The sequence below is a fragment of the Chamaea fasciata genome, unplaced genomic scaffold (genome assembly GCF_029207755.1).
Source record: "Chamaea fasciata isolate MVZ Bird 193981 ecotype frontalis unplaced genomic scaffold, bChaFas1.0.hap1 SCAF_7, whole genome shotgun sequence".
NCBI classification, from domain to species: Eukaryota; Metazoa; Chordata; class Aves; order Passeriformes; family Sylviidae; genus Chamaea; species Chamaea fasciata.
This window is the reverse complement of record NW_027094092.1, coordinates 9,893,941-9,918,559: the sequence shown is the minus strand read 5'-3', so window position 1 is coordinate 9,918,559 and position 24,619 is coordinate 9,893,941. Positions and strand designations below refer to the sequence as shown.

At 41.2% G+C, this 24,619-nt stretch overlaps 1 protein-coding gene across 3 annotated transcripts in view; it reads left to right on the top strand.

Moving 5' to 3' along the window:
* Nucleotides 1-24,619, top strand: part of NAV2 (neuron navigator 2) — a 387,234-nt gene that overhangs the window by 231,217 nt on the left and 131,398 nt on the right. For all 3 annotated transcript variants that reach the window (XM_066187506.1, XM_066187504.1, XM_066187505.1), the window contains 3 exons: nt 4,633-4,750; nt 8,066-8,118; nt 23,575-23,647. In XM_066187506.1, coding sequence (XP_066043603.1) covers nt 4,633-4,750; nt 8,066-8,118; nt 23,575-23,647 — 244 coding nt within the window. The remainder of the gene's footprint in view (nt 1-4,632; nt 4,751-8,065; nt 8,119-23,574; nt 23,648-24,619) is intronic.

Sequence of the window (24,619 nt, the reverse complement as noted above, 5' to 3'; positions counted from 1 at the left end):
GCCTGGGGGTGGCTGTGTGGGCTTGAACAACCAACCAGTTCTGCAAAAGGCACTTTTTGTACTGGTTCCAGTGTTCAGGCACAGGGCAGGCTCAGGTGTGCTGGGCTGTGGTGGACGTTCTCTCTCAGCACAGCCAGAAATGTTGTAGGAGGCTTGGAGTGCCAGGGAATTTCAGGGGTCTCCTGGCTGGAAAGCAAGATTCCTCTCTCATCTGAAATGTGAAGGGAAGGGCAGAATGAGAGAAACTCCATCAAATTTCAAAATTCTTTAATCTTAATGATGGAAGACAGTGTTCAGGCCTTTTTCTTTACAGTCAGATTTCAAAATCTTTAGAATTTGGATTTTTTTTCCCCAAACCTCTCTGTTTTTTATACTACATTTTAGTGTTTTAGCTATGACTCATAATGTACTGAGTATTTCCAAAATTGATACTTAACTGTAATTCTCTTAGTTCAAATCTGGTGAATCAAAGGGAGAGAGAAAAAGAAGAAAAAAGTCTTTCACATACGTTTTTAATTTGTTCCCAGATAATTGGATTCCTGAGATAATACACTACAGAAAAAAAAAACCCAAAAACCTACGAAACAGCTGAGTCCACCTTTAGCAAAAGCTGGAACTTAGACCTGAGTTAAACATTAACCTGACTTGGACACAAAGACCTGCTTATGGTGATAATGCCCAAATCACCATGTTCACTTGATTTTTGTAACTAAAGTAAGGAAGCTGGCTCCAGTGATCTTCATATTGTGTGAAATCACTGAAAAGTTTTAAAAGCCCATACTGGTGTGTATAATAAGGCAATATCTCTTGGGTTGTAGTGGGTTGAATATTTCATATCACAAGATCTTTATATTTTTAAACAGATGACTGTTCAGGTAATTTTCACATGAATATTCAAACACGTGACTACATACCCATTTGCTGAAAATATCTGAGGAGCACTCATAATTGATGTGCAGAGACAGGAAAATGAAAAGTTTCTCAGCAGTGTTTTCTTGCTTCTTTTATTATTGTTTTTCCAGTTATTTGCCTGGTTTTGAACATTTGAAAACACTGTGTGCTTTGAAAGTATTTCATGTGTCTATTAATAGCAGCCATTGTGCAATTATGGTTTTTTTTTTCACTTGTTTGTATGGAAGTGGAAAAGAAACATTAGAAATCCATTTGTGTAGTACATTACAAAGACTTGCAACAAACAGGTTGCGAAAACATCCTGGAAATTTTCAATGATTAGCTTAATATGTGCCATACAAATCAGTGGTGAGCATGAGGAGCTACTGCAATAAGCCTGGGTAATACTGTATCCCTGAGAATGCTTCAGAGCTTGTAAATATATAGCCCAGATAGATAAAAAATAATACTTTGCATGTTATGCATATTGCAGAATAATGTTGTGTGATAACACTTTTAAGAGAAGGGCAGGTTTATTATATCTGTATTTTCCTGTGAAATGCTTTCCTGATGAACTAGTGGAATGAAATAATATTCCACACCCTTAAATATACCCCCGGAAGAAATACTTTCCTCCATACTGGTGTGCATTTCATAGTAAATTTAAAAGCTCTGCTTGTAGCAGGCTCATTCAGCACCCAAAGTGAATAATACAAGAATAATTTGCCATCAGAGGAAATTTCTCTATGTGTCATCATAGGCAGTGAATCAGACAGCAGGTATCTGGGGTTTTTCAGGTTGTCCCCTTTACCAATAGGATTTAAAGAAGTTCAGGGATTTCTTTGATGCAGCTCCAGGGTATGAATATAAGATCTGGTGTTCGTGGGTCCAACAGGAATTAGGGCAGTAGGAAGCAGGTAGAGGATAGCAGTTTGGCAATGTCAGCCATGCATTCTCACGCTGTTGTTTGACTTAAAAATCCAATCCTAACTGGCTCTCAAGGTCAATCCTAACTGGCTCTCAAGGTCTTGCTGTTGCTGTGATTTCAGGCTCTGCCAGGAGGGGTCTGCTCCTGTTTTAGCTCTAGGGCTGATCCAAGGATTTGTCCGGCTGCGTGATGATCTGCATCATGGAAATGATCCAGGATGGAACCCTGGATGCATCAAAGTATAATCTTAAATTTTCTGAAAATGCTTCAGTGGTAAACTAGGACATTCAGTGCAGTCCTCCCATTAAAGGAAACGTGGTTATTGTGTTTGATAAGTTCCTTGTCAGCTGAATTACAGGGATGGTGTGGGGGGTTTGGACCCTTGCACTTGCAAAGTAAATGGTTTACAACCTGTTACCTCGTGTGTCTTCACTCCTAGATAAGAAAGCTAAAACCATGTGGCAGAAAAGTAGGTTAAGTCAATCCTAGTTCCCTGAAGTTGTTGAATCTTTTAAAATGTTTTCCTGTTATGGAAAAATGTTTTCTTGTGAAAGGAGCTAAGGAACACAATGTGTGGTTTGTGCAGCATGGTTTTTTCTTTTCTTGGTCAGCTGGGGAAATCACTCATGTGTACTCAGTCTTTATTTCATTGAGATGTTTTTCAGCTCTGGGTTTGTTTTTTTCACGAAGGTGTTCCAGTGTGTTTTTCTGTTCAAGCCCGTGATGCTGTTGGCATAGGAAATGCACATCCTGCTGCTCTGAAGGGGAAAGTAAAGGATAGATGGTGGAAAATAGGGGCATATCTTTCAGATATTAAGTGGTTTCTTCATGGCTGCTTACCAGTTGTGTGTTACAGGTTTAAAAAAAAATACAAATGAAGACTTTGTAACAGAAACAGCTCTAGTCAAAACCTCTGCTCTTCATTCCACCCTATTAACATCGAATCAGCAAGTGCAATAGGGATGTGAAGTTATAATCCTTCTATTACATCCAGATGTTTTGTGGCAAATACTTGTCCCCCTTGACTTGGCAGCTGGCTTTTGATTGCTGTGAGGGAGGACAGCACCACCACACTGGAAATGCAAGGCATGAGATGCTTCTGAAATGAATAGCTGTGGGTCAGTAATTTCGAGGATCTGCACTGCTCAGCCCTGGGATAAGAAGTGTGTGGAGCTACTGGAGTGCAAAGGAGGTTCCTGAATGTTGGGGTTTATTTTCTTTTTGCCAGATTTGGGATTAAATGCTCAAGACAGCATTTCTTATTCAGGCTCAGATGTTTATTAGTTCTTATCTATATTACGGACTCACAAACTGTGATTCTACAGTACTTCCAGCTAACAAACTAAAAAATGGCCCCCCTCTCTCTCTCTGCAAGGCCTTTTAAGGATAAACTGTCCAATTATGAAATGACACCTAGATTATTTTTACTTTTAACCCAATAACCAACCACCCGTGGCCTGCAATACAGGCTTTTCTATCCAATTACAAAATACTACCCAGACCCATGAAGAAGAAGGTGAAAAAGGACTGGCCTCTGCCCTAAAACCTCCATCTTGCTATATATATATATATATATATATATATATATATATATATATATATATATATATATATATATATTACTATATTCTAAACCCTTAATATAAAACCCTGTGATATCACACACTTCTATTCAAACCACACACCCATAATCCCAGTGCTGTCACTCAATTTTGGAAGCCTTCTCCACAGCCTCAGGTGAAACGCAGTGTTTTCTTGGGGGGTCAGTGCCAGTCAGCACAGAAAGCCTGAAATTCTCAGTGCCCAGGGTTCCAACACCTGAGGATGATCAGAGGGCTGCAGCGCCTCTCCTAAAGTTGTTCAGCCTGGAGAGCCGCCCCCTCTCCTCATGTTCTTTGCTTTCCATCTGTCATTAGCTGTGTAGGAAAACAGAATTTCCTGGGCAGTGCACAGGGAGGGCTTTCCCTGGGTTTTTGGGGACTGAATCCCGTTGTTCCCAGTGACTGTCACCCTGGTGTTGAGGTGTTTGTCATCCCCACAGGGGTTTGTAGGGTCTGTGAGGGTTGGGATGGCTCGTGCTCCAGGAAGCACATTGAATCTACGTCTGCTTACTGATGGGCTGGATTGGGATGAATGTATTTCCAGTGTTCTAGACACTCTTCAGAGTAGGAGTGAACATTAATATTTAGATACTTAAAAGGTAAAATCCTGATATTTAATTGTTTTTACCCTGTTCCTTTGCAACATAATCGGTAATTTTACAAAATCTTAATTTGGAATATTGTCCTATGCAAATGTGTCCTATGTCCTGTGTATTGTCCTGTATATGTGTCCTACTGTTACTTAATTCATAAGCGGAAATTCCTAATGAAGTAATTTAGCTTCTTTCTCATAACCCAGCATGAAAAGTTTTTGTTAGTTCTCTGGCAATCTTGATTAAATTGTGTTGTCATATGGTGGGCAGTACTTAATGCAAATTAAAGAGAGATTTTGGTTGCTTGGTGTGATTTGTTTTCAGGTAACACATTTTGAAATAAATTCCAGCAGCTGGAAGTTTGCATAACAGATCAAAAGCAATTTAATATGCCTGTTTAACCTGTGAGATGGAATTTATTAGAATTGGTGGATATTTAGGACCTTTGAAGGTTTCTTTGGTAATACAATAAAGGAGTTTCCTCACGGTGAAACTGCTGTATGACTCATATCCACCAAAAGCGTTTTTGGGAAAAAGATACTGGGAGAAACGAAGAATTCTCATTTTTCAGGTTGTGTTATGAGTAACGGTTTATTTTTGTTTGTCTGTCTCCTAACAGATTTATACGGATTGGGCTAATCACTATCTAGCAAAATCTGGTCACAAGAGATTGATAAAGGATCTGCAGCAAGATGTGACTGATGGAGTCCTGCTAGCTGAAATAATCCAAGTTGTAGGTGAGTGATTTTCTGTGTTTGTGCCAAGTATCCACCAGCTTGCTTAGACAATCCCTGTTTTTATCTTCTACACCAACACAGAGTGTGTGGGGGAGAATCCATCAAACTGCCTGGAATTATGTAGTTCATTTTCCTTCAGAGGCTTTGCTAATTAATTTGAAAAAGCCTTGTCTTCTAGTGGAAAAATATTGGATGTTGCTGATAAGATCTCCTGACATAGCAGTATTACTCCACATGGCTGAATGTTAAAAAAAAAAAAACAACTCTTGAGATTTTTTTTTTTCTGCTAGGATGCTGTTAGCCCTCACTATTTCTAATATCGGTTGGGTACTGGTCCGAATATAATTCACAGTGATATTGCCTCCTGTTTTGAACCTCCTGCCTCCAGTTGGATAGGGGAGATCCATACATACAGCTGGGAAAGAAGACGGGGTGTAATTTTTGTGTGGCAGAAAAAGAAATCTTTCTTAACGAGTTTTCAGATGAGGAGAATCACTTACCATCAGGACAAATCTCACGTGCAGGCTCAGTTATTTTATTCAAAGCCTTTAGTTCTCTTAGATTAGTGCACTAATGCTCATAGATAATGAAAGTTCTGAACAATTTTCTCCGTGTAGAGCTGCATATTGTCCCTCTTCCCTTGGGCCTGGATCCTTCATTAGTTCCTTCAGAGGCTCATCCATCTGGTGCTGGGGATGCCACAAAACACATGCATGCGCCAATGGAGATGGATGGAATGGGAAAGCCTGCTAATGGGAATTAGGACAGCCATTGTTGGGAGCAAACTGACAGATTTGAGATGCAAATTAAGAAGCCAGCAATGAAGGGACATCAGAGCATGCATATTTATTATGTTGTGTTTGAGATGCTGTAAGGGAGCTGTTCTGGGTTCAAGGTAGGGATCTACAAGCCCTGTTCTGGGATGACACTGTGAAGCATCTTCCAGTGATTCTACTGGGATATGTTAAAAATGATTTTGTATCTTTGCTGTAGAGCAACATTAAATCTCAGTAGCACTGTCGCCCTGCTGTGCAGTTACAGAGGTGAAAAAACAGGCCGTGAATTCGTTGATGATTGTGTGTTGACAGGTATTCACAATGAACAGTGCTCCTTCCCATATCCATTTCCTTTAAAAGGAAAGGTTTTTGGAAACCCAGGAGCAGTTAGGAGTTGATTCCTTTCATGTCTATCTAGCTGTCCTGCCTTAACACAGTTGTAGGAAACTGCTGCATGAGAAATCATGTGCAAGAATACCACCATCGAAATGTGTACTTGATTCCTCCTACCAAATATTTAAATGTAGCTCTTTGAGTACTGATTTGTGAAAATGCTTATGAAATTCAAATTATTCCTTCTTAAATACGTAACCAATTATTGCTTTGATCACCTTTGCAGGTTGGGTTTTTTTGGTTGTTTTTATAGCTGCCTTTTGGCTAATATTTAAGATAAGGTCTGCAAGGTTTCAAAAGTTGAAGTATGGGGGGAATGGATGTCTTTTTCAAAGAGCCTCTTTCATATGAAAGGAAGGTCATATTTAAACATTCTGAGTTTAATCCTCCAAATTAATAGTGAAGAAAAGGAAATTGTATCTGCTGTGTGTGGCTTTAGGCTGCTGCATCTTACTGTGACAAAGATGAGGAGGGCTTTCACACCTAGAAGCAGCTTTATCTGCAGCCTGCAAAATCCAAGCTTTTTTCCTAACTACACATTGAGAAATACTTGATATGCAGTGCAGGAGAGGGTTTTTTTATGTTATGGTGTGTTATGTGTAAAAGCAGCTGTTTGCAAGTCAATTAAAATGTGCTCACATCATTCTGGTTCATTTCAGTTCAAAATATATGAGCCTGTAAAAGAATGTCTAAGTACTATATGCCCCTAGTAATGCCATATAAACACAGTAGCTGTGTTTAAATCCATGAATGCAGATACACTGGGTGTGGCCTGAGTTCTTGGAGGTGTCTCTGTACACATGTCCCAACAAGAGACAAGTTCACAAGTTCATTAGTCTCCTTTCCAGTAATTATGAATGGTGCTGAATTTATAGGAATACAGCTTTTAAAAATTATTTATTATTATTTATTATTATTTTTTGTTATTATTCCGATTTATAGGAATACAGCTATCAATTTTTAAATGTGTTATAAATGTAGTTGATGGAGATATTGCATGGTACTAAAGTGGGAGATAGTAAATATTACGAGATGGGTGCACAGGACTTGGAAAGTGGGATTTAATGAATTCATCTTTGTTTCTGTATGACCAAAGCTGAGATGGCATTCCTGGAAGCAGAGTGTGCTCTTTGTGGGTAGGGGCTGAGGGACCACTCTGGGGAACACACTGTGGATTTACCTGCAGATTAGCATCAATTTTTTCATTGCATTGCTGTGGGATAAAGGTGTGCCGTGATATGGATGTGTAAAATGGGACCTATCAGACAAGAGTGAAGTTGTGTCACTGCTTTGTTTCTCATGGCTGTGACTCCTACTGGAATATTGTGCCAAACTGATTCTAACTGAGGGAAGCCATGAAGTGGGATGGAGTTCTGACTGGTGTCCTGAGAATACTTGGGACTGCTAGAAAATACAGCTTTTAATGCATGAATCAAATGGGATGGGAGCGCCTGCCTCTATTACAGTGAAAACACTGAGGGAAACTGGACTTTGGTTGTAACTGGTTCTTCAGACTCTGGCACAAACTCATTCCAGCATCCAAGGCTGAAAGGTGAAGCTGAGCAAACTTTAAGGCAAGCATTATCCGCCTCAGGGATTTCATTGTTTCACCTCTGACTTTAAAGGTGGAAACTGTTCTTCTGCAGGTTAAGGCAACACATAAGCCATGGTCAAGAATCTTTTAAAGTTGTTTCATGATTTGTGCTTTAAAAAAGAAAAAAAAAATATTGGAGTTACTGATCATAAATGTCCCATGTGGATTTAAAACTTGTATTCACTCTCTGAGCAGACCAGCTGCCATGCTAACATCTCTGTCTGTGGAGTGCTCACTTTTCCACCCAGCAGTGATTCAGCTTCCAGAGCTCACATCTTTCTTGTGGTTTAGAGGAATTCCCTGTCACAAGATGCTGTCAGAGCAGTTGGCTTCTGCCCCAGCTGTCTCTGGAGGCACGACCCAGTAGAGAACTCCAGCTGCTTTTTTTTCTTTTTGTGGCTCTCAGTGTTTCACACATTCACTTGGACTGGACAGCTACAATCTAAAACTCCTTTACTGAGCTGGCAGCAGGTGCTCAGGAAATCATTGGAATAAATAAATGCCCTTGCTTTAGTTTTTTTGCCTTATGCCTCTTCTTTTTTCGCTTTTCAGCAAATGAAAAGATTGAAGACATCAATGGCTGCCCAAAAAATAGGTCTCAAATGGTAAGTAGTAAAGTGGTCTGTTGTTTGTGTGTGCATGGCTGAGTGACAGGGTGGAATTTCAATGTATGAGGCTTTTAATAATAATTTTTAATTAATTTTTCACTGTAATGAACTATAAGTATAATCTTCAGAACATTAATATTACAGTTCTTGCCCCATTGTATTCCACAGTGGTTGCATCAGGCCTTAAAATTTATCATATTTACAACTGAGATTATTCTTACATTGCTACTTTATATTTCTGAAATATCAAGTAATTAAACAGAAATATATAGAAATAAAGAATTAGATATTTGAAAGTGTGATTAAAAGTTCCGATATCTTTTAAAATGAAACAAACTAAATGAGCAATATGAATGAAATGAAAAAAATTCATGAAATTCAAGATGCAGTTTATTGGCAGGTAAGCAGTTGGTTTGTATCTTGTTTGTATTTAATATTCAAACCTGGAGAACCAAAAATCAGTCCAGGAAAATTAAAAGCATGTAATACCTCAATACTATATTTGCTGTGAGTATTGTTGAAGCTAAGGGTATAGCAAAATGTTATTAAGAACACGTATAATAAAAAAACCTGTTTTTTAAAATACATTTAAATGAAGAGCATTTAAAATTCGTGATACTTCAAACAAGGTTACTTCTTTCTGTATCTTGAGAAAAAGTCATTTTACAGCATAAATCCTAATATCTTCCTTTGGCATTGCAAATGCTTGCTTTGGCACACTTGGATATCCATCCTCTGTGTGAAGCTATTTTAATGTTTTTTATGTTTATGAGTGCTCCTGACTGCCCCTACCTTCATGACTTCAACATGAGCACAGCCACTCACGTAGTAAAGTGAAATAAAGATTTAAGGAGAGCTTGACATCGTAAGTCAAAACCCACACTCTATTCTGGTCTCCTCCTTTGGCTTTTTGTTGTTTCTTGGAAGTTATCAATCTTGTTGAAACCACGGAGCAAGCGCTCTGTAAAAGTAAGCCATCAGAAAGATTTATCATTGCTCCTTCTTGCTGCTTTGAAGAGGGTGGTTGCTGTCCTTGCTGTAGCCACAGCAGCTGTCTGGAGTATAAATAATGAGGAAATTTTGACAATTACTATAATTTAATGTCCCACAAGTGCACTGGAAGAACTGAATTTCATTCAGGACTGGAGTCTGTAACCAGCTCCAGGATGTTGCAGCTAAAAAAAGTCACTTCAAGTCATTATTCGCAATGAAGAGAAAGTGTTGCACTCTTGGATAATGGGATGGATGGAGTCGGTTGCCTATGGAAGCGGATCAGGTTATAACCAGCGGCATGCATGGGGCACGTGCTGGGTCAGGAATGCTGGACAGGGCTGGAGGGACACATTTGGACTGTGCTGCCTCCTCTGATGTTATTCCACTTGCTCATTCCAGGAGAGTGCTATGAGTGGGACTGTCTCCCCCGCAGCTCATGAGACCTGCAGTCACAGCTGGGCGTCCTCAGCAATTTTTCTCGTGTGAAGAAAATGAGAATTATGCCTAGGGCTTGCTTTCATCGGGTGCATGTGCTTACAGAGTTCTTTGTCATCTATAAAAATACAAAAAACATAATAAAAATAAAAATACAAAAATATTGTGCCCAGGGAAGCTGTGGCTGCCCCATCCCTGGAAGTGTTCAAGGCCAGGTTGGAGGGGGCTTAGAGCAAATCTGGGATAGCAGAAGGTGAAACTACATGATCTTTAGGGATCCTTCCCACCCAAATAATTCCATGGTTCTTCTACGGCAGAACACAGGGATCTTCACAGGGGTCGTGTTTGTGCAGTAGTTACTTGCAGTGTTTAGGGAGATGTTGGAACCCTGGAAGCTGAGGATTTTAGGCTTTCTGTGCTAGCAGGCACTGACCCTCAAGCAAGCACCACGTTTGACCTGATGCTGTGGAACAGGCTTCCAAAATTGACTGATAGCACTGGGATTATGGATGTGTAGTTTGAATAGAATTGTGTGATAGCACAGGGTGGAAAACTTAAGAGTTTAGGAGTTTAGCATATAGTATTATATATAAAGCAATATGGAGGATTTAGGGCATAGGTTAAGTTCTTCTTCTTTCGCCTTCTTCTTCATGGGTCTGGGTGGTATTTTGTAATGGGGTGAAAAGGTTCTCATTGCAGGCCACAGGTGGTTGGTTATTGGGTTAAAAGTAAAAACAATTTAGGTGTCATCTCGTTATTGGATAATTTATGCTTAAAAGACCTTGGAAAGAGTTAGAGACAGAGACATTTTCTACCTTGTTAGTTAGAACTCACAACTCATGTGATCGTAGTGTAGGCAAGAATTAATAAACATCTGAGTCCGAACAGGAAAACTGTGTCTCCCAAGTATTAATCCTGGCTCTAACAGAAGAGAAAAATATAAAAAACCAAGAGGGAGACAATCCTTTGACAGGTCCATGTCAAACGTTCTACAGTGCTTATTTTAGGTACAGCAGTCTTCATCCTTTGCATTTGAGTGCACACTGTTAATACAGCTTGCAGGGTCCTGCAGAGTTTGGGGACTGGTGTTTGTGTCTGGTAACCCTGGCTCAGGGAGCTGGCAGAGGCAAGGCCATCCTGATGCTTAGGTAATGTCCAGTCTATTTTCAAATGAATCGTTCAGTTACAAGTGTCCGTATCCATATTAGAGTGCTTGAAAGGTGAGCAGCACAGATGAGGAGATCTGGGGGGGTTAAAAAACAAAAAAAACCCCACCAGTAAATGGAGATTTAACTTTGCTCATTGTATAAAAATACAGCAGATCTCAGAGGGAAGGAAGCCTTTTACCACCCTCTTTTCCCTCTGTAGAGTCCCCGTGCCTTGAGCAGACACATGTGAGCTGAGCTGTGAAGAATCAGCTCACTCCCAGCCAGGTGTATCACCTTAGAAAGCTGGACCAAATCTATGTCTTCCCAAATCCATTCAAGGACATGGGGAAGAGAAGTGTCTTCACTTCCTTGTGGCATAGTCACAAGCTGGTGATGCCAGACCTGAGGGAGCTCTCTGCAGAGCCAGATCCAGCCTCTCTGCCTTGTTGCCAGTGTTGGAGAGCATCAGGCAAATTGGCCTAAACTGAGCATTAGAGACAGCTTGGGTCTGTCAGGCTCAAAGCCAGTGCTAATAAGCCTTGTCAAGTGAAGTTTAGTACTGCAGAACTGTGTGGGACCTTTCGTGCTTATCAACCTTGTCCCAGTGCCAAAAATGACATGACAAGGACCCCACTGGCACCGTGAAAAATCACTTAGGTGAGATCCTGTCCTCCCATCATCATCCTGTCTGAGTTGTTCTGCTGAGGGGAGGATCCCTGTCTTCCTTTGCTCCAGATAAGAGCTGGCTGGCTTTTATATAATCTATTACAGACTATTCTATAGCTTGTCCTCTGCATAAAATCTGTTTCAGGGTTTCTTTTTTCCCCAAACCTCTGTATTTTTGTACTGTAGATATTTGTCTAAACAACAGCCTGTAATTCTGATGATTAGTTCCAGCTGGATGCAGAAAATACCATGGATAAGAGAGGATGTACTTGTATGGAGCACAGGCTCTGGGACCAAGAACATTTGGAGAGCATTGCAGCATTTGGGTTTAAAAAAAAAACCAACACCACAACAGAAAATGTTGGCATAGTTCGTGATAACTGGGTGAAGGACAAGAAATCAAGGCCAGTTTCCTCTTCTACACACTTCTGAAAAGAAGGCTTAGGTGAATAAACCTGAGTAGGATTATCTCTGCTAATATTGTTTGTTTATAGAAAAACGGGGATATATTTCCTTTTTTTTTTTTTCTTATTTGCTTCTTGTTGAGGGCGTGATTTTAGAGTTTAACGTGTGGCATCTTGCAGATTATGGGAGGTTAGTACCTGCCCTCTTAGGTACTATAGATTATTCTTACGGATGTGGGTGCCTTTGCAAGTGCTGGATGTTACCTCTTGTAAAAAGGCTCATACCACTTACATTTGTAAAATGATAAACAAACCCCAAAGTGTGTGAGTTGTCTGTGCTACGTTATATATGTATGAATATTGCAAAGCTGAAACGTGCTGAAAGGAAGAGGATTGGGGAACCTGTGGGTGGATACAGCAGACTTTCATCTTCACATGTCTGGGGAAGTTGTGGGACATCCAGGAAAAGAGTTAGGAGCAACCGTAAGGCTTAACAAACACCACAGCACCTCCTATAAATAGGCCAGGAAATTACTGTGGGTTGCCTCTGGGTTAGTGCTCGGGCTTTAATATTTTTTTTCAGGATCACTTTGTGTCTATAAGTATCTGTTCTCTAATAGCAAAAGGGAGGTATTTGGTTGTTTTCATGTGCTGACAGGAAGTTTTTAAGAATCATCTCTTTCTAATGCAGATACCAAGCTGTAGCGGTAAGCTAATATCACTCAGTCTTCCTACTGCTGTTTGTCCTGCAAACAAAGGATCTTATCCTGACTGCGGTGTGGGTCAGAGCCAGCATTTCTTCCCAAGAAGAAGTGGGATGGAAGTTGGGATGAAGGCTGTGTTTTCAGTACAACAACTTAATTTTCAAGGAAATCTTACTTCCAGTGATAGGGATTTGGCTATTATTTTAATATTTGACTGGTTTCTTGTGTTCTGGTAATGAGCTGTTTTATAATGTGTGTGACACCTAAGGAACAGTTTGTATGGAAATTATCCAACATGGTGGGGACCCTGGTTTTGACTTGAACAGCACTGAGAGTATTAATTCAGCTGTTGGAGAAAGGTATCCAGTCCCCTCCCCAGTGTGATCCTTGCGAGCTTCATGAATTATTTTTTTTATTGTTGGAAGAGCATTAGATGTTGAAACCTCCATGACTAATTTGTGTGTATGGCATTTGTGTGTTATCCATATTTCTGTGTTCTTTTTCTCAAGAGCACTTCAGTGAATTGATGTAAAAGATGTGAGTGCTGCCCATACTTACAGGAGGTAGCTGGGCTCACCCATTCATGACTTGGTTGGAAGGAATAATACAAGCTGAAACCATCTGCATGACCCCAGCAGCTCTCTGTGTGTGTGTAATACCCACTAAAGGAGGGAGCTGCTGTGTTATGTACAAATTGCTAAAAATAGCTGCTGTATTAACAAAAAAAAAGCCCAACAAAAAACCAAAAAAAACTTAGTTTCTTGTTTTCTCATGGAAAATAATTCTGTCTCTGCTCTTTGGGAGCAGGCACCCACTTTAACCTGCTCCTCTAAATGTTTTGAGCAGTTTTATACAGCCAGTGTTGTCCAAACGTTGCCATAGGAAGGTGGAATGAATCTGCCAGGCTGTTGCTCCAGCCCCCCCTGACTCCCAAAGCCAAGGAGGGCTCTGCTGCTGGGGCATGTGCTGCTAATTCAGGGGAGCAGCCCTGCTGGAAAATCAAAAGCATCACAAGCACATTTTTTTCTCTGTGAATTCCTAGCATAGGATTTTTGGAAATGTATCCCAGGGGTTAAATATAGCCGTGTATTTTCAAATCATCCAACTCCAAGACTGAGCAAATGTAGGAAAGGGAACTTTCCCATCACCTAAGCCTTCCCTGTCTCTGCCTGGGGATCTTGTAACTTACCAGGAGCATATGTTTGGAAATTTAATCTGGTTTGATGTTACCATGGTAACAGATGGGTGTCTTCTGGCCCTAACCTGTGGTGCAGTTCCTCACAGCTGAAGGTCAGCTGAGGGGGAGGACATCCCCCAGTGCTGTGCCAGCCTGGCCAGTGACAGACACCAGCTTGGCTTCTGGGACTGCCTGTGCAGGGACGTGGCCAAAGAGCAAGTTCCGGAATGTTGAAAGAATTTTCTTTAAGCTCTCAGGGTTTCTGTTGGTCATGTATTCACCCATGTTGTGATGTAGACAGGAATGATTTACTACAGGGATGATCTGCCAGGTTGCTTTTGCTTATCTGTCCTTCAGCCTCAGTTTATATGACTCTTGCTCCAAGATAAGATTGATTTTCCTGTCTCTGTTTTTTTCCAGATACCCAGACTGTTGTTATGCTGCCATGCTTACCATTTGTGCATGGTAATCAGTGAGACAGGCATGGTTGGATCAGAGGTTTCTGTGCTGCAGAGCTTGCAGTCTAAATAAAACTACACTGTGCCCCCCTCCCATCATCCTACCTAGAAAATAACAGGATAAATAGAGCTGGACCAGATCAGGGAAGACCAATAGGTACTCACCAATAGGCATGGCAGTGTCCCTAAAAAGAGATTTGTTTCATTTCTGGAGGGTTTGGCTCCCAGAGCTCTTCCAGCACGCAGGGATGGGTGATAAGGCAGTGTGTGCCTCCTGCATTGGGTGGGTGTGTAGGGTGCCTTTGGAGACATTGCTGCTGACACTCTTATTTCAGTCCCATAATGGATCACCTTTGTGGTCCCCAGTGGGCTGCTCACCCTTTACAGTGACGCAGGAATTTGTACATCACCTGCCTCAGAAACTGTGTGAGGTTCGATTAAAGAGCAAGTAATTTTTAAGGAAAAAAATGAAATGTGTGAGCTTCTCCATAAATTGGACAGTTAGATTCTATTTGATCGTTTATGTCACAGTTAAACGGAATTAGTGCATTTTGAATACCTGTGGTTCTGCCCACCCTGTATGGATTAAATACATGAAACAGCAAGTGGATTGAGGGGCCAGGGCCATTCCACATGTGTGTGTGGAGATGTCTCTAGCTTCCACTTATATATTTACACCTACACCAAAGTCTAGAAGCATCATTAACATAACCATTACTGATATAAAGTTATTACATAAATAGGCCTTTTATGCAATACTTTGCAAAAACACAGCTTCTTATTATGCTTGGCATAAGTGAGGAAAACTGGGAAATCATGGATGAGAACCTTTTCTAAGAAGAAAAAGTTAGGTTGATTTGAGGACAGGTGGAAGTAAAAATTCTTTTATTATTCTCCTTCAGCTTGGTGCTATAAGAATTAAGGCTGTTTGTATGGAAATTACTTCTCATGCCTGGGTGTTTCTTTTTACAGGAGATGCAGTGATAAGCTCTTCACTGTGCAATATCTGTGTAAACAGATCACAGCTGTTACAAAGAATTGAAGAGTCCAGAGAAATAAACTTTTTGTCTCTGTGTCTTGCACAGATCTTTCATTGTCAGCCATGGCTTATACCCTGTAACTGTGTGATAATGGTTAATTGAATTAGCTGTTCCTTGAAGGCAGTGCAGATCTAGAGTATTTCATTCCTTTGTTTTTTTGTGCAGAGCTATTTTTACATATACGAGCACTTGTTCTGAGCAGTTATGCAGGGGAATTTCAGCAGGAGATGTTATCCAGGATCCAGGTGCTAGGAAGGAGGGGGGGCACATGTGTGTTGGTGCCGCTGGAGCAAATCCGTTGGGAACAGGTGAGGCTGTGAGCCCCAGGCCTGCAGACACAGGAATGTCCTGCCAGCCCGGCGGGGAGGGAGCGCTGCCTCTGGGAGCAGGCTCTGGCCACAGCTCCCTTCCCAGGGGCCTTTTTTAGAAAGGAACAACTGTCAGCCACTGCATTGCAGGGGGTTCTTTCTGAACAAGTTTCGTTAAGTTCTGGGCTCCTGCTGCAAATTCAAGTTAATGGCACACAGAGCCTTCAGCATCTGAGCTGGTGTTTGAGGGCAGAGAGCAGCCAGCGCTTGGTGCGCTGAGTGGTGTTGGTGTCAGTCCTTTCTTTTAAGCATTTGTGCACTCTGAAAAACAGTGCTTTATGTAAATTTCAAGGATGTTTTCAGGAAGAAGTCCACCTTTGCTAGATATTGGTGTTGTTTCAGATTGAATCATAGAATGATGAAATTCTTTGGGTTGGAAAGGATTGTAAAGATTACCTAGTCCCAAACCCCCTGCCATGGGCAGGGACACCTTCCACTGTCCCAGGCTGCTCCAAGCCCTGTCCAACCTGGCCTTGGACACTTCCAGGGATCCAGGGGCAGCCACAGCTTCTCTGGGCATCCTATGCTGATGTCTTAGGAAGGCTGACCTGAAACAGAGACTGGACAGAGCTAGAGAATGAAGTAGGTATTCATTGAAAGGCCTCCAGGATACACCTTGGGCAGGACAAGAGCCTGAGCAGGGTTACACCCAAGATGGACTTAAAATTGTCACAAAATGCCTGACCAGTCACGAGATCTTACATTTTTATAAGTTTTGATCCATTTGCATATTGGGGTTTAATTGTCCAATTCCAGCTTCAGGTTGGGAGGTCCCATCCTTCTTGTTCCTCCCTTCAGCCCACCGTTGTTTGTGCTTTTGGGCTTGAAAGTTGTCCTTGGTCTTCAGCAGGAAAAGGATTTGTTCTGTCTCCCTGCTCTGTGAAGAGAGCTTAGCAGCACTTCATATGAGGCTCAGAACTGCACCCCTGGGCAGCACAGAATGTGAAAAACATGAAAGCTAAAATTTAAGGCATCAGTGCCAGGGCCTCCCCACCCTCACAGGGAAGGATTTCTTCTTGATGTCTAATCTAAACCTGCTGTCTCTCAGTTTAAAGCCATCCCCCCTTTTCCCAATTGCACAGTACGTGGCTTTCAGCCTGGGAGCCCCAGATAGAAAAGGGTCTTCCATGAGCAGCCAGGGAGAGTGAAAATAATGCATCCATGAGAGTCACTGCTGTCCTCGTTATGGGTTTGCTGAGCACAGCCATGGCTTCTCCCCACCTTTTCCTTTTTTCAGTTGCACATGAACAGAGATTCAGTGCCAAGAAATGCACTTACTGTGGCATGTGCTAAAACGTTGTCAGGAGAATTTCATCTATATCCCAAATTAATGCTTCTCCAGAGGCAGGATTTTTTGTTGATACTTGTTTTGCAAAGTTGATCTTGTTGTTGCTTGATCATAATTTAGAACGTCTCACAATTTCAAATTATTCACAAATTATCCACTTTAACATTTCAAAGGTCTGACTCTGAAGAGCTCATCCAAAAATAATATTTCCAGGGATATTTTTCAAAGAAAATTGCTCTTTACTTTTGTTTTTCCCCATGGGAAAGTTTCAGTTTTAAATAAATGGATCTGAAAAAAAACCAACCTGAAAGAAACCTGAGAAGCTGAATAAAGCAGGAGCATTTCTACAGCCCTCCGTGTGTCTGTCTTGAGCAGATCAGCTTTGGCAAATATTGGGAGTTGCCCTGGATGGCCTGAATCCATTCACAAGACAAGCATGCCCCTTGGATGCTCTTTGCTGTCATTAGGAATTTTGGCCAGTTTTCTCGTGTGGGGTTTACTGCCCTCATTTCTATTCACACTGGGCATGTTGGGAGTGAATGTTGAATATTTGTCCCATTATTTCTGCAGGAAGAGCTGGAAACACAGGATAGCAAAGGTTTTACCAGGGTCAAAGAGAAAAGGATAGACAAGATGAGGTTTAGGCTGGTTCTTCAGCCTTAGACTAGTGCCCAAACTCTCCTTGTCTTTAAAAACCCAAAGTAAGGCAATTCTAAGAGAAGAGTCAACTCTGAATGTATATTTGAGCAGATTTTTGTTTCTGTGAGTGTATCTGCCACAACCTGGGTTCAGAATATGGATTAGCTTTATTTGCCCTTCTATCTTTTATTTTATTTCTAAGGTACCCACCAAGTTCTGTCAAAATCCTGAAACTTAATTTTGGAAGACATTTTTAACCAAGTAGTCAGGAGCAGCAGATGAACACTAGGAGCAATGTATTATTTTCTTTTTAAAAATGTACGTTTTGAATGGGATAACTACTAATGAAGATTTATTTTTAACAGAACAATAAGAGTTAGTATTTATATCCTTCTGGGACAAATGGAATTTACAGTTCTGCTTTGGAATTTTTTATATATAATTATGTTTAGGAAATCGAGCAAATGAGATATTACTGGAATGGAGAGCCCTTCTTCCCCCAAAACTCCAGGGTTCTAAGGATTGTCAATGTAATGACATAAGATTTTAAGGCTCTTTCTAAACTTTAGGATATAAAAATATGAGGGTAAAAGCCTTACTCAAAAATACAGATAAGGAATAGATTATGTCCTAAAAGAAACAGCTTGTGTTAGGCTATTTCCTACAGTGCAGTTTCTGCACTGTAAATGAAGTCTGCTGGAATACTGCATAAAGGTTTGTGAGGCCTTAAAAACTTTCATATGAATTCAGTCCTTTTTCTTTCAAAAATTAATATACTATGCATAGTATTGGGCCACAAGTTACATGGAAAGCACTGAAGTGGGTTTTCTGGATAAGCTCATCAGAACTCCCCATTTGTCACTGTAAAATCTGTGAGAAGAGGTCTTTCATCACAATGTGGGAAACTTCCCCTGGTTTGTAAGTGAAGGAACCTACAGCAAGTTTAATTCTGGTTTTTGTTTGAGGAAAAACACCCGTGTCTGTGCCAAGGGCAGCACTGGTTGTCCTTTGCCTTGTGTATTTGACTTGGCAGAGTTGGACAGACAGCTTTGGCTGGGGGCAGTGTCCATACTCAGGTTTTTGTCGGATATAGTCAATGTTCAACACATCACTGCTCTCCTGTGGGTCTCCATTTACAGGTCACAGGATGGGGATATTTGGGTGTTTTTTGTGGTTTTGTGGGGGTTTGTTTTGTTTTGGTTTGGTTTGGTTTTTGTTTTTTTTTTTTTTTTTTTTTTTGTGTTTTTTTTGGTTTTTTTTTTTTTTTTTTTTTTTTTTTTTAATAGCCTGTTCTGCTCATACAGGTCAGGGCATGTTTTCTCTGTAGCACTGGCAAGAATAGAAGTTGCAATTGCTGCTATATGACAAGCACAGAGTCCTGTGTGATGATCTGGTCTTGGACAGTTCTCCATGTACAACACTTAGCCACGACGCCTTCTGTTCCCACTTTGTCAGGTTATTGATGTTAAGAGGAAGTTTTCCAGTAGCTCTTCCTTCTCTGAATATGAGAATGGGAGTAATGACACTTGATATGTTATGTCTGAGCAGAAATTTAATTTTACAGGGTTGTTGGGGATTTTTTTCTCATAATCTCCTAATTAAAAGAAAAGGAGGAGTAACCCCAGAGGCTGGCAGCCCCTCTGGTGTGGGCTCAGCAGTCCTTGGTTGTCATTTAGGGACATTTCAGGATAAATACCCATCATAAAAGGTTGTGAGACTGATAGCACACATTGATAGTTCATTACACCTGAAATAGTTTAAATGTGGCGATCTAAAATTGCAAATTCATTTGATTATTTTGGCTGAGAAGTTTATTAAGGCTCAGGTTTGAATACCCCTTTTAATGTTTCTGAGTGAGATGATCGCTGTGGGTGGCTGTGCTTGGTTTTCCTTCTTTTGCACAGTTTTCCCCTGTTTTGGGTGGGCAGGGAATGAGAGCATCCCGCTGCCATCTTCCCTGCTTTGCTTCTTCTGTGTTAAACGTTGCTGACAAAGCAAATGAGAAATCAGAATTTTCAGCCAAGAAAAAAATTGTAGCTCACAGTGAAACAGAAAATACCCACTCCCCTTTGGCAAATCCAGTCCTTTCACATCTGCTTAAAGGGTTTAGGCAATATGGCAAAAAAAGGGCCCATAGAGTCTGGGTGATGATTTGCTGCTGAATGCTGTAATTACAAGGAGGCAACTGTATTTTGTGTTGGAAGTCACCAGGATGCAGTCTTTGGGGTTCTGCTTAGAATTATAGAATGGTTTGAGTTGGAAGGGACTGTAAAGACCATCTTCTTCCAGTTCCCTTTCATGGGCAGAGACACCTTCCACTATCCCAGGTTGCTCCAAGCCCTGTCCAACCTGGCCTTGGACACTTCCAGGGATTCAGGGGCAGCCACAGCTCTGTGCCAGGGCCTCAGAACCCTCACAGGGAAGAAATGTTTCCTACTATCTAGCTGAGATCTCTCCAGAAACTTCACTTTTATCCTACACACATCTAAATGGTCTAACTGTCATATCTTGCTGTCTCCAGCCCTGTCTGCACTGGGGGTATCCTTCTCTGTAAAACAGTATTTTCATATTATTAACAGTTAGTACAGCCGGGGCCAGGGGCAGAATCCTTCCTTTGAGCTTTTTTTATGAGTGAAATTAATGACATGTTGCATTGTTGGGAAGTCATCTCTTCAAACAAGCAACTGATTTCTGGTGCATTAGACTGATTGAGCCAAGATCAGGGTTCTTGACTCAGGCCAGCTGTTGTTTTCTGGGAAGGATCTTGAATTCTTAGCAGCAGTAAATTTTAATAATTTCAGCTATAGTCCTGCATTGTGTTTCACTTTCTTCTTGTGTTTTCTTTAATTTCCTCCTGTTTTCCTTTTCAAACTCTATTTTTCCTTCAAAATCAACCAATTCCTCACATTCCTGCCATGCTACCGTGTAATGTTGTTAATATCACAGATACTGTGTGAATCTTAGCAGAGTCATTGATGCCTTTCTGTCTTTCAGTTTTATTCTAGTGAATTCCTCGTATGTGCAGTGCTGTACATCCCCACAGGATCTTATCCTAGTTCTTAGTTTTCCGAACGTAAAGGGTCTACTTTTGCACATCCCTGTAACTCCCACTTTGTTTTTTCATGCCTGATGAAACTAGGGCATTTTCCATACCAGCAGAGCACCAAGAGCCCCTGTTTCTCACAGCTTTTGGGCCAGGCATTACCACTGGTGTGGCAAGGCAACCCATCTGACCTCTCGTGTGGCAGCGAGGTTCCAGGTTGCTCAACCTGAGATTGAAATACAGACCTGAGATGGAGAGCCATCCATCAGTCTGAGGATGGGAGTGATTTATCTCAATTCAGTGGCTACAGTGCTCAGAAAATCTGGGGGGTTATCCCATAGGAGAAATAGAATTGTTTTAAAGGAGGCTCCCTGAATCTGCATAGGATGAGATTAGGACATCAGCAGAGACTGCTCAATAGCACCAAGAATGAGGACTTGGATGAAGAACTCATGATCCAGCTGTAAACCTTAATCCTGTGCTCACTCTGCCCTAAAAGAGAGTTTATGCAAAGATGAGGGGCATGGGAAGAGAAGCAAACAGAGCTGGACTGGGGGAGGTACTGCAGATCTGGAGCAGGGGGTGAGATACTGCTTATCTTTAGTCACTAACCTGCTTATTTGGAGAGGAGACATCTACCCACAGCTGTGGAAGTCTGGAAATACTCTTGGAATGATGCAGCTTGTTAAGTGCAGGCACTAGGAATGGATTGATCCTTTTATATGGTGTTTATTCATGAAAAGGTGAACTTTGGTTTTCCGGCCGAGTCCCAAATCATCTCAATGAAAGAGCCGTGTTGGAAACTTGAAAGGGTTGTTGAACACTGAAGAAGGAAATGGGTCAATTGACTGTTGGATCATATTGAACTGTGGATAAATGAACCTTTGACCTGCACCCTGCTCCAATCCTCAACGTCTGAGCAGTACAGGAAGCGTGTTCTTTGGTACCTCTCTGGCTTTTGGAGTATATAATTTACTCAAAGTGTACTATATACTTTGTGTACTTTATATTATGTCTCAAAGTATAATGAGGTTGTTAAAAGTGTATCTAATTGTTGAAATCACAGTTCAGCGATGCCAATAACTTACACCCCTCCCCTTGATAAAGGAAAATGGTTTTATTGGTATAGACAATAAATTAATGCACTCTGAGAGAAATCCATGTGGGAGACTTTCCAGCAGCTTCTCTGGTATTTTTTATTACTTTGAGAAGGACAGGGAGCTCAGGTTAGGTGCCGGGAGTTCAGTTGTGTATTTTTTTGAGGGCAGGCAGAAGCTGACAGGGCAGCTGAATTTTCCGTGTTTTCCTTTTGATGTCTCCACACTTCACAGAATAAAGGCAATTACATGAGACCAAGTGTGGTGCTTGGTGTCTGTCTCCTTCCTTATCCAGTGGATGCAGTGCTTGGTTGCAGTGTTTCAGGAATTAATAAATCAATGTTTGAGAGATGTTCAAACACAAAGACTCTATTTTATCACTTGCTGATTACCATGGTTAAATAAAAAAGGTTGCTCAACGGTATCATCCAACAGTTTTTTGTGTAACCACACACAAAACATGCTATTTCCTAAAACGTTCCTTGCAGCCCCTCGAGGTATCCAAGCTTAGACTTTTGTATAGAAATGCTTCGGTCTGGAGTGGGGGCTGGCATCCCTCTGCATCTTCTGGTTATGACAGCAGAGCTTCAGTGGGAGGTTAGTGGGAAGTCAGGTGTGAGGCTACTGCAAGATCCCGATTGTAATGCTGAGATAGAGCAGACAACATTCCTGACTTGTCCAGCCTCTCTGGAGTTCACTTTCTTGGGTGTTGGAATCCTGGTCACTGGGAATTTTAGACTTTCTGTGCTGACAGGCTCTGATCCCCAAGAAAACACTGCATTTCACCTGAGGCCATGGAGAAGGCTTCCAGAATTGAATGATAGCACTGGGATTATGGATGTGTAGTGTGAATAGAAGTGGGTAATATCACATGGTGGAAAACTTAGTTTAAGGGTTTAGAATACAGTAATATATATATATAAAGCAAGATGGGGGTTTTAGGGTGGGGGCTAGTCCTTCTCTTTCACCTTCTTCTTCATGGGTCTGGGTGGTATTTGTAACTTGATAGAAAAGTCCGCATTGCGGGCCATGGGTGGTTGGTTATTGGGTTAAAAGTAAAAATAATTGAGGTGTCATTTCATAATTGGACAGTTTATCCTTAAAAGGCCTTGTAGAGAGACAGATAGGGGCCATTTTTTTGTTTGTTAGCTGGAAGTGCTGTAGAACTCACGGCTTGTGAGACTGTAATGTGTATAAGAATTAATAAACATCTGAGTCCGAACATGAAACACCGTCCCGAGCATTTAATCCCGACCCTGGCAAAAAGAAGATAAAAGCAACACTTAGGTAGGGTTTGAGTCCAGTCTGTGTACAGCAACCGGAGCTGTGTAAAGCAGCTGGTGTGCACAAGACCCTACCTGGTGAAAATTGGTTTTATGCCATGGAAGCTGTTCCCATTGTCCCATCCCTGTGAGGGGCAGGTCGTGCCCCTCAGCCAGTGCCCGGAGCGGCTTGGCGTTCCTGACACGTGGGGAATGCCGTCAGGGAACGCACTTCGGATTCCGGCTGGGGTTTCCAGTTACACCTTTTATATCCTGCTCTTGATGTGGCTGGAAACTTTTGCCAGCTGTCAGCTTCGGAGCAAGTGGCGATCTGCCCTCTCAAACAAATGGCCTCCGTGTTTATTTTCGGTTTCATGTTTGTTGCACTCGCTGTAGGTTACGGATCCTGGCGCAGAGCATCCCTGACCCTCTCGTAAGAAATGCCTGTGGTGGCTGGGGCTTGAGCAAACCTGCTTCATCCAAATGCAAACAGTAGAAAGCCCTGACCTGTGGAATAATCAGTTTATAATCAATGGAATAATCCATTTAGGACCTCAGTAACTGAGAGGGTTTCATGCTGTGGTTTCCACATCACAAGCAAAGGGCCTTTCTATGTGATGCAGAGACTGGGTGCACTCAAGGGTGGCGTTAGATGGAAATAAATAATTATTACAATGAATTTTCTTTTTTTGTCTCCTTTCTTTCTGTTTGTTTTGTTTGTTTTTGAACAGATTGAAAACATAGATGCATGCCTGAGTTTCTTGGCTGCTAAGGGGATTAACATCCAGGGGCTGTCAGCAGAAGGTGAGTCCACTGGTTGTTTAAGATTTCATGTTAAATGAGGAACCTGAATTACTACCTGTGATTGCAACTGGCACATAGAGTGTAATGGAAGGTTAATAAGGTCAATTTAAACTTCTGACAATCTTTACTTCTTTTTTTCCCCAGCTCAGTGTGAAAGGTAGATAAAATACATATCTAATTTCTACACAGCTGACTTGTAAAAATAATCAGTGAGACCAAATTAGAATTCAGTCACTTCTTTATTGATTTCTGTTTCAAACCAGAAATTTCTTATCTCAGTTCTATAATTTGAACATTGATAGGTGTGTATTTTACAGATATAAGTGAACTGCTGTCAGTTGTTTGCCTTTTCACAGAAAAATTTCTTGTTCTTCAATTATTCTCTTACCTGAACAACCATCCCACTTTCTTTTCATTTTAAAGATTTTTCTTGTTTCCAAGTGCACCAAAAAAAAAAAAAAAAAAAAAAAAGGAAGACATTTTGACCTCTAATTAATCACTCTGCTTTTGAAGGGCATCAGAATTTTTCTGAGACCAAACTAGGTTTACTCTGTTCCTTTATGCTGGGATATATGGTACCTGTTGGCTCAGAAGCTGTTTAGCTATTATCTTATTAAGAGATCAGACAGATCTCTGTCATCCTCAGCACCAGCTTTCACTTGTATTTTCATTTAAATATGCTGGAAGAGCAGTTGGATTCAGTAGCTGAATATATGATATGACATCTCCATCAGTGCTTTACAGAACAAGTAATTGAATGTGTGGCATCAGGTGAGACTTCAAAGTTAGGTTTGATGGCTGAGTCTCTTGACAAACTTAGTTTGGAGTAGGAGGCTGCAGCAAAATAGCAGAGATTTAGTACGCATTGTTGTAACCACAGCTAGGAGAAGAGGAGGCTGAATGTTAGATGTATCCTTAGGCTAGATTAGAAGAGCAATAAAAAATATTTTCCTCCGAAGAGAAGCTTTACTG